Below are 15,963 nucleotides of genomic sequence, written 5' to 3' on the forward strand. Positions count from 1 at the left end.
GGGTCCGCAATAGATTCTTTCTGATGCTTTTCTCTCTACTCGAACATATATTTGTGACATGGTTAGTAATTAGGTCAAACCAGAATGGGTGAACTTAATGGAGGCTGATATTTCAGAAGATGAAGTGGAAGAAGTGCTGTCCTACTTGCCTCAAAGGAAAAGTTGTGATTGGGATGGACTTCTTAATGAGCTGTTTTCAGCCCATGTGGAACTCCTTAAGGACCCATTAATTCGCCTGTGTTAGAGAGTGTGGAATTCTAGTATGATATCTTTAGATTGGAAGATTACTGTCATTAGGTTGTTGCCCAAGATTCCCTCTCCAACCTCTTTGAAACAATGGAGATCCATTTCTGTTATGGGGTTGTTATATAAACTCTTTTCCAAAATTATTGCCAAGAGATTGCAGAAAGTATTTCCGCACCTTGTTCATCCACGTCAATACGGTTTCATTAAAGGTTGGAATATAATGCACAACATTTTGAATGCTCAATTGGGAATAGATTGTTGGGAATAAAGGGCCATTGTGCCTTTTATATGTGCACGGGTGTGAACACACCCTTAGCACATTGTACTTTCATACATATATCTATCTAAAAACCTAAAGTGGTACACTAGTCATTGTACCGAAAAACGTGTTCACTCTCTACTCTGCTCTCTCGCACTCTCTCTGTCTCTCTTACTGCGCGTAACGACTCTTTGCCTCAATCTTCGTGCCTAACCTTTCCCTACATTGATTATGCCAAAGCTTCTAGCTAGCAGGTTGTTATGCTTTAGTTGGATATTGAGAAGGCATTTGATCATGTTAGCTGGTCATTTTTGTGGCAATTAATGTCTACAACGGGTTTCGGTCCGCGTATGATTTCTCTAGTTGATACCATTAGTCAGGGTGTTGTGGCTTGTATTGCTCTTAATGAAGGGATTACAGAGGAAATTGCCTTATCTCAGTCTCTTCGGCAACGCTGTCCTCTTAGCCCTTTGCTGTTTGCTTTGGTAACTCACCCGATGCTCTCATTATTGGATAAGTCCGCAACTAAAGGTGAGATAGTTGGCTTATCTCTTCTTTGCGGTGATCAGCTTGTGGGTCAATCTTTGGTGGATGATTCTTTTATATTCCTCAAGGCTGATCGCACTAATGTTAATCGGGCAATGGTGGTGTGGAATCTTTTTGCTTTGGCATCAGATCCTCATATTAATACTTAGAAATCTACCCTTCTCTCGTGTACGTAGAATGATTTGCAGGCCTTGGGCTGGAATGGAATTGTGATCCCAAGGGGCAATATAACTAGATTCTTGGGATATCCTATTGGTGTGGAGGTAGCTCCTCGTGCCTTGCTAGATTGGATGGCCTCTGGGATACATGACAGACTCATGTACTGGAAATCTCAGAGCTGGCCTCTACATGTTAGACTAAAAGTGGCTCAATGCATTATGATTAGTATGATTTTGTTCTTTTTGCCGTTGCTTGCTTGGACTAAGAAGTCCCTTTTGGATTTGGTTCAGCCTATTAGATTCATATTGTGGAAAAAGAAAGGCAATCGTTTGGGTCAGGTAAGGATTTCGTAGCAACATGTGACTACTTTGAAAAGGATGGGGGGTGCAGCTTTGTTGGATGTTAATTTGCATATGGCCGCTTTGAGGCTATCCCTTTTGCAGCAGAGTCTATGTATTCAGAGTTATCCTTGGTTAGATATTACTAAATTCTTCATTGAAAAGACAGTCATCTCTCATGGTAGCACGGTTATTCATGCTTCATGGTGGCATGTGCTTAATTCCACGAGGCCTATTAAGGTTTCCCAGTTTTTTCTTCTTTCTCATTTGATTGCATCCTTGCAGGAGATGCTACTTTTGCAGTTTGGCACCCTTCTAATATTTGTAAGGATAAAAATTCTCTGCAAGGAGAAATATTGGTTTCCTCAAGGTTGTTGGATTGGCCACAAAAAGATTTGCAATGAGACAAGTTTAATTGGATGGCTTGGTTGTGGTTGAAGACAGTCTTTGACAGTGTTATTCCTGGGCAGCCCTGTCTTTATTCTTTCAGGTGTATTCGTCAGTACTTTAGGGTGCCTCGTGGATATAGTGACATTTGGTTGTCCATACAGGATAGTCTTCAGAGGTTCTCTCCTTTGCTTGCGTTATAACCATTGTATCCATCGCGTGACTCGATGTTTGTGCTTCGTGATGTCAGCTAATTAGATATATCATTAGATGGTGGAAGCCAAGAGATGGGCCACTGGGAAAGTTAATAAATTATGACATATTTGGGATAGCAAAAAGAAGTGATGGGAAAGATTTATCTAGCTTTGGAAGTCTAAGGTTTCGTATCAAGGTAAAGTGTTCATGTGGAGGTTGCTCATCGGGGGTCTTCCAACGGGAGATGTGCTCTGTGCCCGCAAGATCTTTGCAGGTTGTTGTATTTTCTGCACTACATGTGATGAGACATTGCTTCACCTCTTTGTCTCTTGCCCTGTTGCGTGACAAATCTGGAGTTTTATTTCCCGAGTGTTGTCCTCGATGACTCAACATTGCATATCAGCTCGTTTGTGGATTATGGAAAATATGTTCTGTATGTCTTCTTTGCATTCAAATTGTTCTTGCCTTTTCCATTTCCTTAGATGGACAGCCATGTGGCATATATGGCGTACTTGGAATGCCTTTATTTTTGATTTAGCATCAGGTATCCATGGGCATGTAGCCCGTGTCCGTGGATGAAAGCAAAGCCTCAAAGGTGTCATACCAACCATGATCAATGCAGATGATCAATTAAGGATGTGGATAGTGGTGGCCATTGCCTCAACCCATAGACATTGGGGTGTTTGCGGATGCTTCATCATAGTTTGTGCCATCTCAATCACAATGCGATTGTTCCACTCCAGTAATCCATTCTCCTGAGATGTGTTTGTATTGGCAAACACCTTGTAAATGCCAAGATTTGCACAAAACTTGGCTACTTTGTTGGAGACAAACTCCCCTCCTTTGTCGGATCACATGGTCTTGAGTTGGCTACTAGACCGGTTCTGTTCAAAGGTCAACCAACCCTTAAAGTGTGAGAATGCTTCAGGATTCAGATTATAGTTACCAGGAACGGGGAACGGGAACAGGAACGGGAACGAGGGGAACGCCCAAAGCGAGGGAACGGGAACGGAGGGAACGGTGTATATATATATATCCTCTAGAGAGAGAGAGAGAGAGAGAGAGAGAGAGAGAGAGAGAGAGAGAGAGAGAGAGAGAGAGAGAGAGAGAGAGAGAGAGAGAGAGAGAGAGAGAGAGAGAGAGAGAGAGAGAGAGAGAGAGAGAGAGAGAGAGAGAGAGAGAGAGAGAGAGAGAGAGAGAGAGAGAGAGAGAGAGAGAGAGAGAGAGAGAGAGAGAGAGAGAGAGAGAGAGAGAGAGAGAGAGAGAGAGAGAGAGAGAGAGAGAGAGAGAGAGAGAGAGAGAGAGAGAGAGAGAGAGAGAGAGAGAGAGAGAGAGAGAGAGTCAACACTAGTCTTAGAATCTAGAGAGACAGATCATATCTATTATCAACCATGAATTATAATTCATGAAATTAGACTCTAGAGACATAATAATCAAGTTTCAACTTTCAACAATAATAAAGATTCAAAACATTGTAACCAGCAATGGATTGTCGCATTCATAATTCAACACTGTAATCAACAATGTTGCATAAGTCCAACTGGCAACAAGTGTGCATTGCAAAAACACAAAATATGCACTAAACAGTAAACTTTAAAGCCTAAATAGTAAAGATCCAAGTTACAAGAGCTCCAATTTCCAAGTCAATACTCTAAAGTTCCAAAAGGCTAGCTACTAAGTGCTTTGATTCATGGAAGATGGCTCCACTGTGCCTGAATGCTCATCTTGCTGAACAACATCCTGCCCATCATCATCACCATCATCATCATCATCATCATCTTTTTCCCAACATATAAAAGAATCAACCTTTGCAACTGATGTACGAGCTAGCAAGCGAAGATTGGAGCTCACATAAACTAGGTCATTCGTCTTCATTGTACCAAGACGATTTCTCTTCTTTGAGTGAATGTGATTGAAGGAGCTCCATAGTTGCTCTAAACAAGAAGAGCTAATTGTTTGGCTAAGAATACGAATAGCCAAACTCTGCAACTCTGGAGCTTCTGCCCCGTAGTTCTCCCACCATAAAGCAGCCCCAATATTTGTCCTGTTCTCTAGTGCATCCTCTGTACCAAACATTCCTAATGTTTGTCGATATACAGAGAGCTGATTTTTAATTTTGCGTTGCATTCCACGGCTAGGATAAAGCCTTGCAAGCAATGTGTTCCAAGCCTTGACCACCTCAAGGTCTCTTTCTTGCATTTTTCCTTGAAACTCAGGATCAAGCACATATGCTGCAGCATGCATAGGAGAGTCATACTCATTCCATCTGCTGATGCATAACTCCTTGATTTGCTCATACCTATCTGCATTTGGTTCCAAACTCTCCAACCTCTCAATCATGCGATCCATACCTTCATAGATCTTCCCAATGCATGGATCCATGCCATCTGCAAGCCTCAACATGTGCATAATAGGATCAACCATTTGGTTGGTGCGATTAACCTCATCCCAAAAATCTCTATCAGAAACATATGCATTACATAACACAGCAGTAGCAGTGGCAGCCCCAGTCCAATTTTCATACTCATCACTAGCAAATAGCTCCCTAATTGCACCTTTGCAATAGTGCAATCGACCAAGCATAAGAAAGTTATATGCAAATCGTGTATCCGAGTATTTAAGAAGTTCTTTGTCACTTCTCTTGCGAAACTCAGCATTCAAGTACTGATGATTACATATAAATGTGATAATCTTGTTGCCTTTCGCAACAAGAGATGCAATCCATGGCAAGTCCCCAATATCATTCAACAAGTTATTCAAGCAATGCGCCATGCATGGACTAAAGGTGATATGTGGATACATTGCCATTAAAATGTTTCCTGCTGCCCTGTTTGTAGGTTCACCATCTGCCACGAACTGCACTACATTTTTTGCCCCAACAGCCTGCACTGCCTCGCACCACTCGGATGCCAATACATCTGCACTCTTTCCAGTCTCTGAAGCATCATGACTACCAATGAAGTATACATCTCCACGAGAATATGCATTAACACCATGTATGGACCTATGGCGTGTGTCACTTCATCCATCTGCTATCAATGTCACTCCATTTCTTGCCCATTGATTGCGAATATTTGGTGTTGCAATCTCTATGGCTACTTTCTCCTTTTGAAGCAATGTAGTCCTGATAGTTTTTGATGAAGGGGGCTTATATGTGGGTCCATACTCTGCAATCTTTGTCACCATATTTAAAAAATAAGGTGACTTGGCTGATTTGAATGCAATATGGTCATGGTAAAAAAAGCGTGCCACTACTGCATCTGTTTCCTCTTTTTTCTTTGGTTCCCATGAAGTGTGCAATGAACTCTGTTTAGCACCACGACCTGTTGCCATTGATGGCCCATGAGAAGGCTGCGTAGCCACTAATCCTGGTGGTCTTCTGCATGAAGCACCATGCCCTGCTGGTCTTGGAGTCCATGTTGTTGGATCCGCTGCTATATTTGGCGTCCTCTTGGCATGTGAATTCCCCATAGATGTGGCTATGCAGTCAAGTAGCTCCTGCCTTTTCTCAATTGATACATTGGTGCAAAAACACACCTCTTTCCCCTCCTCATGTAGAAGATGGGCTCTCACTTTATCAGCCCCACTAGTGCGAGCATAAGGGCAAAGTTTGCATTTCTAAGGGCAAGCCCCTCCACCTCTCAATGGCACCCCTGCATCTACCTCATCCCACCATGACCAAGTAGTGCTTCGACTTCGTCCAGTTGTTGACGAAGTACCTGCTGAGGATGATGAAGATCCCATAGATGTCAATGCTGCCATCTATATAAAAGTGACAAATAATCAGTAAAGCTCAATAAAATTGCAGAAATTTGCAGCCAAAATTTCAACATGTGTGTGTTAAATTTTTAGCAATGCTAAAAATGCCAGAACTTTGGTGCTATTTCAGCCTGCATTCCTTTTACTGAAAATGCCACAAATTTGGGGCATTCTAGCTTGCATTGAACATTCCCTTGCTGAAAATGCCCCAAAATTTGGAGTATTTTCAGCTCCCAAACTTGGGGCAATGACAGACTCAAAATGCCCCAATTTTGGGGCATTCCAGCCTGCAATTCCTTGCTGAAAATGCCCCAAAATTTAGCGCATTTTCAGCTCCCAAATTTGGGACAATGACAAATTTGAGAATCGAGATAATGATCCTCGGACCTTGAGACTTCACCTGATCCCGGGGAGAAGTCACGCCAGGCAAGAGAGGCGGGCCAGGCAGGCAGGAGAGGTAGACGAGTCCCAAGAGCAGGTGGGAGTAGGGCCTAGGCAGTGGGGGCAGGCGGGGCAAGCGAGATAGTCGGCGGGACAGTCGGAAGGGCAGGTGGAGCAGGCGAAGTGGGCGGGGACAGTCGGCAGGGCAGGCGGAGCAGGCAGAGTGGGCGGGGACAGTCGGCAGGTAGACTGGGCGGGAGTGCAGCGACGTAGGCGAAACGGGCGACGTAGGTGAAATGAGCGACATCGCGGGCGACGGACAGACGGGCGCAGGCGAAATGGGCGACAGTCAGAGGGCGCGAAACGGGCGACACGCGGGCAGTTCGAGACAGCGCGGGCAACGACAACAAAAAGAAACTTAAAAGTTAAAAATTAAAAAAATTAAAAAGCTCTTGAGCTGGAACGGCCGTTCCAGACAGGGAATGGACCTGGAACGGCCAGGGAACAGACTGGAACGGGAGGGAACGGGCCAGGAAATGGGCTGGAACGTTTCGCTTGCGTTTCCTTGGCCCGAACCCCTCGGAACGCGTTAATCCGTTCCTATTTGCTGGAACGGGCGTTCCCTGTCTCTATGCTTCAGATCCAAGAAATATGCCAACGTCATCTTGCTAAATCATCAACAATGAGCATAAAGTATAAATTCCCCTTAAGGGACTCCGTCCTTATTGGTCCATGTAAGTCTATTGAAACAAGCTTCAAGGCCTCCTTTGCCCTATATGAAGCTTTGTTGAGAATCGCATCTCTATTTTGCTTGCCACAAATGTAAGACGCATTGTGGGTGGCTCACCCCAATCTTTGGCAATCCACGTACAAGTTATCCATGAGCCGCCTTCCAAAGGTTCTCGTAATTGAGGTGGTTGGATCGAGCATGCGAAAGCTTGATCTGTGTCAGGGAAGAAAGAGAAGGAGAAGTAAAGGCTGAAGAAGTCTGCACCTTGTAGTCTCCATTCTCCTCATGACTTGCTTAAAGAACATGTCTTGAATCTGCATCAACCAAGGACTCCAAAGTCCTTATCGAACTTGACCACAAGGCCAAGGGCACGAATCTTGCTCATGGAAAGAAGGTGGTAATCTAGACTTGGCACATAGAGAACTTCTGATGTGTGAGCACCACCATGCCCACATGGAATTAGTTGCATGCCACCTTTGAGAGGGATCCAAGAGCTGTCACCAATGGGAATTTCCCCATGCATCGGATGCATATGGGCAACATCTGTAGAAGTCGCGTGGCAGGAAGCACCATTGTCCACCATCCACTCACAAGAATGTGAAGCTACCATTGCTACATCAGTAGTTGTTGGTTGCGAATCCTCAATCACCTCCAAATAGAGAAAGGCAATTGATGAAGGAGCAGCCACTGCACCTTAATCCTTCGTAGATTTGTCCTTCTTGGTGTCCCGCTTGTCCTCGTCATGGCAGTCCTTCTAATCACTTGTCTTGCCACAAATGTGACAAGTAGACTCCTTGGCTTTGTCTTGCTTGGTCCTCTCGTCCTTGCTGTTGTTGTTGTGCTTCCCCTTCTGTTGAGAAGATTGATGTTCCGTTTTTTCCCTAGAGCATGTCATATCAGTCCCACATTGTATCAGATCCCTATTATTTTTAGTCCTCTACGTATTTCTTCTTTCCTAGCTGGATGTTTTCTCTTTGATTATGGCTTCTTTATCTCATGGGAAATATGATAGTTCCCTTGATTCCAAATGTATCTATTTTTGTCTCATAGGCTGATTTGGCTTTTGTACACACACATGCGTGCATGCACATACATGCACACGCAGCCATACCTGGAAGCAGTTTTGTTTTGAACAGAACAGGTTTGGTGTACTTGTTTAGCTCTTCACAATTTGTAGCCTAAGAATCCACTTAATGTAAGGTATTTTGGAATATTTTTCATTGACTCTTTCTTTTTTGTTGAACAGGTTAGGCTTGTTCATTGCCTCTCTTCAGAGAAGGTTCGGCGATGGTGTGTATATGAATGGTTTTACAGTGCCATTGATGTTCCATGGTTTTCAAGGAATGAATTTGTTGAATATCTGAACCATGCTGGTTTAGGGCATGTGCCAAGGCTTACACGAGCTGAATGGGGTGTTATTCGTGGGTACTACCCTGCTCGAATTTTCAATCTGTTTACTTGTTTTTGTGAACCCAGAAAGGAAGAAAATAAGATACTTTTTTATCGTGTAGATCTCTTGGAAAACCTCGTCGATTGTCAAAGAGGTTTCTACAAGAAGAAAGAGAGAAGCTTGAAAGATACAGGGATTCAGTTCGCAAGCATTATCAAGAGGTTCGAACCGGGCATCGTGATGGTCTGCCTACTGATCTTCCTAGACCACTTACAGTGGGCCAGCGCGTGATTGCACGGCATCCTAGGACAAAAGAAATATATGATGGGAGTATACTTACAGTTGATTGGAACAAATGCAGGGTTCAATTTGACAGGCCCGAAATGGGTGTGGAATTGGTTGCTGTAAGTTTTAAATTCTTTGTCCATTTATAAGTGGAAGCTGCAGCATGTTGGGGATTTTTAGGTTCTTTATAATTGTCCTAGCTTTAGCTTATGTTGTAACTCATGTTTTTCCTTTGCTCATTACATCTGAAATATGAAGACAGTGTACCATCCTAATGAATCAAGTAGTAATATAACCTTTTTGTGCTACCTGAAGATTGAAAGAGATGAAATTACTGGGATGTTGAGCTCTTTCGATGAAATTGCTGGTTTGAATGAAAGAGCTCAACATATCAAGTAAGTCACAGTGGGTTTTCAAACTATTATAGTAGCCTTGGAAGAGATTTGTAGTATTGCCATTGTGAAAGGGGAAGGGTTCTGTCTCACACACACGCATGGGCGCGCGTGCACATGCACATGTGCGCGTGCATGCACACATGTGGGTGTGCTCACAACTGTGCAGTAAGGTGAATAAATGATTCACTAACAGAAGCTTCAAGCACAGGGAAGTATGTAGAGTGGTATCATGTAACTTAGAGGTATTATTTCTTTAGAGAAAGGTCTCTATTAGTAAAAATTGAGTCTTGCATGGGAGGTTCATATCTTTAAATATTTTGAGTTTCGTGTAATGAACATGAAAAATATTGTGGGTATTGGTCTTATTCTTTTAAGCCTTCTGGTTGTGGCTTGGGAATAGGATATTGACTGCATGCCTGCGAATACCCTGGAGAATTTGTCAGATATGTCATTGCGGAAAAACCTTCAAGAGGGTATTGGTCAAACGAATGATGATTCCAAGGACGGTGTTAAAACCTTGGTTACAGCAAACGCTAGCAATGCAGCAAGGGCTTCTTCAATTGAAAGGACTGAAAGTGTTTCAGCTTTATCTGGTTTAGGCTCTTCCTCAAATTATTTTTTGAATGCACTTTGTAAGCAAGCACAGGTGAGCTTTTGAACAGAGTTCCTACAATTATCATAGCATCTGTTCTTCATGATTACTCTCAAGTCTTTTATCATCTTTTGGCAGGCAGCTGATACCGTTGATTCTGTTATTCAAGTCAAGGCAGCAGCAAATGAAGCTGTTGCTGCAGCACAAGCAGCTATGCAGAACCAGCAAAGCACAATGGCTCATGTACAAGCTAGGGAAGCAGATGTTAGGGTCCTAGCAGATCTGACTCGAGCTCTGGATAAGAAGGTAAATAATGGTTGCCCCAATATTACTTTTGCAGTTTATATTTTTTCACATCATGAAAAGAGAAATCTATTAATTAGAACTTTAGAAAACCTTCCTGAGGTAAATGTATAAAATTAAGGCATGTTCGTGGTTTTAATGACACATCAAGAAACAATATAAAAGTTTATAATACAAGGGCTGAATGAACAGCCAATCAGTTTGTTTGTAATCCTGAACCATATGCGACTCTAAATGGAGGAAGGTGCCAGAATCCCGGCTAAGAAGAAAAGCATCTCATGTGCTCAGAGCCACCTTGCCATCTCTCTAGAATCCCATCTCCTATGCAGCATTTGGATGATCTCTGTCCAAATTGTGAGGATGTAATTGCAGGCATCACTACATCTTATTGTCCAAATGAACCAATAATGACACTAGAAATCAACTTTCATGAGGCAGTGTTCCTCAGTCCACTCGATTTGCTAAAAGTCTGGAATAGGAATCATGCTTAGGTGCTCTCCAGAGATAAGGAAGGAGCTTTTCCCTTGAAGTTCTTCATATCCACATATAGGGCCTGTGTCCGTGAGTGAAGCTACTGGTCTTCAAGTCACTATCATAGACCATCCTGAGGGCTCCCCTCTACATCTTTGAGCCTTGGGGCAATCCCATAAGTAGTGCCTCTATGTCTGTTTTGGCTCTCTGTATGTGGCAGAAGCTATTGGGAATGTCTTAGTGTGCCATGTCCCAGGTGCTAGGCTCCTCTGTGCTAGTAACCAAAGGCAGAGTGAGAAGTTCCTGCTACCTGGGTTTGAAGATGCTGTCCAATCTCCTCCAAAAGTGAGCTAGGGAGGGTGCAAATGGCCTGTCTATTCCAATGCCTTGGGTAGTAGCTGGCACCACTCTGATTCTACTCATTTGGATCCTCCTCCCCAACGAAGTGGTATATCCAAAGAAAAAGACATCACAAGGTTTGTTGGGGAAAGGATCATTCGTTATCCAATACCATAGGTCTCACTGTGTAGAGGCAACCTCTGATGTTCCCAATATCTCCATCCATTGTGGAAGTAATCGGGTCTGGATCCATTTACAATCTCCTGTTATTGTGTTCCAGTACTCTGATCCTCAGCTCGCCTAGGTTCCATTGTTCTAGACACACTTTATCTAATCAAGCACTGTAGCTGTCTCTTGCTCTAGATAAACTTTGTCTGATCAAGCATTGTGAGCCATCATCCTGATCCTCAGCTAGCGTAGGTTCTCTTGTTTTATGAGGAGGAGAGGGGCTTTTCTCAGGACCTGGGACTCTGGCACTTTCTTCAATTGTCAGCCCCATATATTTTGGCACTATACACCTCTGACTAGTTATTCATTCAGGCCTTGCAATAGACTTCCCTTGTATTTTTTTGGTATGGATGTCGCTTACAGGGCTGTTTTATACTTTGTATTTTGCCTTGGGGTAGATTGTGGTGAGGGTTATTTATTAATAGATTCTTCTTTCTTCTCTCTCAAAAAAAAGGTTCTCTTGTTCTAGATAAAATTTATCTGTCGAGCATTGAAGCTGTCCTTAGCTGGTTTTGTTTATATTTTGTTTGATTGGATTTCTTGATGTGTGCAGTTGTTTTCTGAAGCAAGTTTTCTATTCTGTTTTAAGACACTTTTTGGTATATAGAGGAAGCATCGGAGCAGTCTTTAAAGGCAGAACACTTCCTTGAATGTCTTGTAACAGTCAAGTTGCTTGCAGGAGGCTGTTCTTCTGGAAATACGCAATATGAATGATGATGTTGATTCTAGTAAGAAGGATGGTGAATCTGTGCGCAGGTCAGATATGTTTCAAAAGCATTATGCCACATTGCTTCTGCAGCTGAAAGATATAAATGAGCAGGTATTTACAAACATTTAATTGACCTATTTCACAATAGGAGAAAGTAAATTGGGAGTATTAACTAGCCTTTTCAGGTGTGTGGAGCACTTATGCAGTTACAACAACGCAACAAGTATCAAGCAGTACGATCTTGGCATCGGCCATCAGCTCAGCCTGGCTACATGAATTCAAATGGGCCGGATAGCAATTCATATGCATTGGAGCAATTTCCACTTGTCAGGGAGGTGGCTTTGCATGCCAAACAGCAGGCCAAACTGATGGTTAGCACTGCTGTGGAAGCGATCTTCTGCCTAAAAGAGGGAGAAGATGCCCTGTTGAAAATTGGAAATGCTTTGAGTATGTTACCTAAAATGAACATAGCAGTCCCTCAAGCAGATGAAGCCAGGGTAGATGGGTCAGTAGGAGGAGCACTTTGCCCAGTCACCCAAGCTTTTGGAGATTCTGCAAATGCAGATCATGTCTCAAGAGAGAATGTTACAAGCGCAGCATGTAACAATGGAAAGGACATGATATTCCCAACTGAACTTATGTCTACCTGTGTTGCGACATTGCTCATGGTGCAGGTAAAGTTACCCTAGTTTTTAATGGTAGTGTCTTACTGCAGCAAAACCTCCACATGTGTTCTTGCATAGCCTGTACCTATTTGATATTGTTATATTACAAAAAGGCTTTATGTACTGACTTCAAAGGCTTCATATTATGAGGGTTGCCTGTAGCAATCGATAATCTTAATTTCATTTCTCATGGTTTTACAGGCTTTTACACAAACACAGTTTCCTCCTGCTGAAATAGCAATGGCTTTTGATTCAGTTTTGGCAAGTTTGCAACCTTGCAGTTCTCAGAATTACCCCATATATGCCGAGATTCAGCATTATGCCAGCCTTCTGAAGACCCAAATGATTGCACTGATTCCAACTCAGTGTCTTGCTGTTGAGTGCCCTTCTACTCCAAATTAAGATGCCATCAATGGCATTATGACCATTGCTGGATGAGAGTTCCCACATGAGAAAATCTGAAAAATGTTATATGGGATTGCATTGTATTCCAAGGTCATCACAAGAATCTGCTTTTGGTTGGTCAGGGTTGAACTGTACGAATATATTGGCTAGCCGCTAATGTTATGGCAGGTAGAAGGCTATCTGTCTGTTAGAGGCACATTATTGCAAGGCTACTATATGATGTAAAATGGGAACACAGGCTTGCCCTATTTATAAGTGCAGAGTGCTGACACACATTGAGATGCCAGGCAGTGCTTCTTTGCAGCCAAAGAAGACGATGGTTATTATCTCGTCTTCAGAAGTTTGGTTGCTTCTGTGGAATCTTGTTATATACTTTTTTGGGGTTAAGGATGACCTAGAAAAAGGCTCAGTCTGGGTTATCCACTGTATATAATGTACTATCAGGTGGTGGCATGTTTCATTTTGTCTTGTATGGCTTGATCAAAAAACGTCATTCATCCATTCACAAGCAGAAACCTCTGGAGCGTGTATGCATATGTCGAGGCAAACAACAGACCCAAGCTTTAAGAAGTGCTGCAAAGCCAGTGTGTATGTGAAGGCAAAAAAGATGTACGATAAATGCACAAACAAGAATGATGCTATATGTAAGATTGCTGGTATACAGCTGACTATTGCTTATTTATCCTCAAGCATCTGCTATGAATGCAATTTTTGGCTGATTTGTTCTCCATCGGGGCATATGATGACTAAAATGTATCAAGCAACCAAAGCTAGGAATGGAAGAATACAATCAAAGTGGTGTTGCATCTGCCTGGAACTGAATTTGTATTTTTCTTCACCTCTGTTTATGCCATCTATGGCCATGGACTTGCACAGCAGGGTAGCCTGAACCCAGTTGGCACAACTTGATTTGCTCTCTAATTGGAAAACCAATTTGCCTTATGCCTTATGCCATGGGAATGGCGAAATGAGTAACTCATTTCTGAAGGCGAAAGTATCATCTATTGAGCTCATACTATAAATTAGAGTGTTTTCAATTTTGGTTGCTTGGGATCTGCATACAATGCAATTTCCCAACTGCAACTTACAGTTTTTAATCTCTTGACAAAGCAACCTTGTATTTTACTCCTTTTTTTTTTGGCCCGCTTGTCTAAGATGTCAACTGCAAGCCGTGAAGTTTTGTTAGAATGCTAATCGTCTTGATTCTTGGAGGTTTGAAACCAGGATAAAAGCAGTTTATACAAAATCTGGTCTTGTCTGCAGAAAAATCAAGCCCTTTAGGTGGCTTATCAAGTTGTGTTTTACTGTTTCAGGTTTTGGACACGGTTAACAGTCAAAATACGAAACGGTCCAAGGCTTTGGGTGCATAAAAAGTTAGCCTTCAACAACCTGAGCAGACCAGTGTACAAGAACCTCAAAGTGTTTATTGATTTTTTTCCATGCAGGAACTACCAATCTACATGTATTATTCACTAGAAGATCCAGTGAATGGTATGTTAAATTTTGTTGTGGCTTGCCCTTTTCGTTCTTTTTGCCAGAAAGTGCCACTGAGAAGAAACTGGAGGATAGCGCGATCTTTTGATAGGCACTTTTCTTCCAAAGCACAACTTCGTGATTGGATTTGCTCGACCTTGCACATTCGCAACTCCCAAAAAGTGGAGGCGGTGCCGCTGGGGAAAGGCATCTTCACGGTGCAACTCATCTTCAGGTGTTAATTGAGAACACTCCATTTTCATGGAGTCATGTAGTTGGTTCTATGGTACAATGGCTTCATAGTTGTGGGTTTTGCGCTTCCTGATAGATTTTCCAATACTCCGTAACCCTCCTCTTCGTCGCCTCGGCGGTCGAGCACCGCCAGTTAGTGGACTTTGGGTGCCCTTTTGCCACGGTTCTCCCTTTATCATTTGCTGAGGCAATGACGTGCGCAAGGGTATCGAAGGTACAGGTAGCGGTGGTAGACACCAAGAAATCCCTGAGTTCTTGGAAATCGAGGTGGGAAGGCACGAGTTTAGATAGCAAGTTAGTGTGACAGAACTACCAAGACAGTGCCTTCGTTGCCATGGCTTGGGCACCACACCTTTGAGTGCACGTGCTTTGGGGCTAAGGCCACGCAGTAAGCGACTTGCTTAGGTGGAGGATAATGGTTTCACTAGAGTACATCAACATCGATGTAGGAGGCAATTGGGGCCTCAACAGGCCAAGTAGCCCCCACAGTTGCAATTGAAGGTGGGTAGTTGGTGGGTCAAGGGAAGTTCACATTGCTTTGGAGGTGGGAATCTTCATGATATGCAAGTCTTGGTGTGGTAGGTCACATCTATTCTCCCCTCACAATGGGCTGAACTATCTTACAGCTTGGCTCTTGGAGGCACTTGTAGTGGTGTAGGGAGTGAACATCGCCCTTCTTCCTTGAACCACCATGGGGGAGTGGAGCTTGTTGTTTTAAGTCTATTGCCAATCATTGGTGCATCTCACATAGCTCCCCTTCTTCGACTTCGACCATGTCGAGTAAGAGCTCGTTTGGCAAAACCTAGAGTTTCCTCATGAGCATACACTTGACATATTGGAATGCGAACCATCTCCACTAGGGAAGAAGTCCTATGAAGTTGATTTTCTAGTAGGAGCTCTAACTAGTCATTTTTGGACATGTTGGCATTTTGCTTCTACAAGAACATAGCATATCACCCTCTCCCAAGCCATTAGAGTGGGGAAGTGGCTTACACCTATTGGGAGTACTCTATTGGTGTGCATGGTAGGAGTGGTGGGATATGTATGTACTTTGATTAGTTGGAGCCTTCGACTTGTGTGTGACATCACCAGAAGATTGTGGTAGGGAGGGGGAGAGTGCTTGGAGTTGCTTGAGTGGAAACCGATCACCTTGGTGTCAGTAGCCTATAAGCCACCATTCAAGGTGCTTGGAAATTGACAATGTTCTATTGTCTCAAATATCATTCACGACAGACATGCTTCATTCAGGAAGGGGCATCTTGGACAATGTGTTCACCTTCTTCGAGGCTATGAAGTGGGATAAACATGACAAGTGGCGGGTGGTGCTCTCGTTGGATTTCAAGGTGGCCTATGATAGGGTTGTTTGGGACTTCTTGGAGGGCATCATGGCACGACTAGGCTTCCCTTAGCAATGGATTAGTGTTGTGTTTGCATGGCATAGATCAGCCACTAGTGG

General features: G+C 43.1%; 1 protein-coding gene across 4 annotated transcripts in view; it reads left to right on the top strand.

The window, feature by feature from the left end:
• LOC148017457 (protein ALWAYS EARLY 3-like) overlaps window positions 1–13,724 on the top strand; it is a 94,377-nt gene extending 80,653 nt beyond the window's left edge. For 3 of the 4 annotated variants that reach the window (XM_087663554.1, XM_087663557.1, XM_087663558.1), the window contains 7 exons: window positions 8,247–8,425; window positions 8,512–8,794; window positions 9,471–9,716; window positions 9,801–9,968; window positions 11,683–11,823; window positions 11,898–12,386; window positions 12,579–13,724. In XM_087663554.1, coding sequence (XP_087519680.1) covers window positions 8,247–8,425; window positions 8,512–8,794; window positions 9,471–9,716; window positions 9,801–9,968; window positions 11,683–11,823; window positions 11,898–12,386; window positions 12,579–12,779 — 1,707 coding nt within the window. In that variant the 3' untranslated portion in view covers window positions 12,780–13,724. The remainder of the gene's footprint in view (window positions 1–8,246; window positions 8,426–8,511; window positions 8,795–9,470; window positions 9,717–9,800; window positions 9,969–11,682; window positions 11,824–11,897; window positions 12,387–12,578) is intronic. The other variant, XM_087663555.1, reaches the window with a different exon arrangement.
• The last annotated feature ends 2,239 nt before the right edge of the window (window positions 13,725–15,963 follow it).

The sequence above is a fragment of the Lygodium microphyllum genome, chromosome 22 (assembly GCF_053477565.2).
Source record: "Lygodium microphyllum isolate KBCC chromosome 22, Lygodium_microphyllum_v1.1.10, whole genome shotgun sequence".
Lineage (NCBI taxonomy): Eukaryota > Viridiplantae > Streptophyta > Polypodiopsida > Schizaeales > Lygodiaceae > Lygodium > Lygodium microphyllum.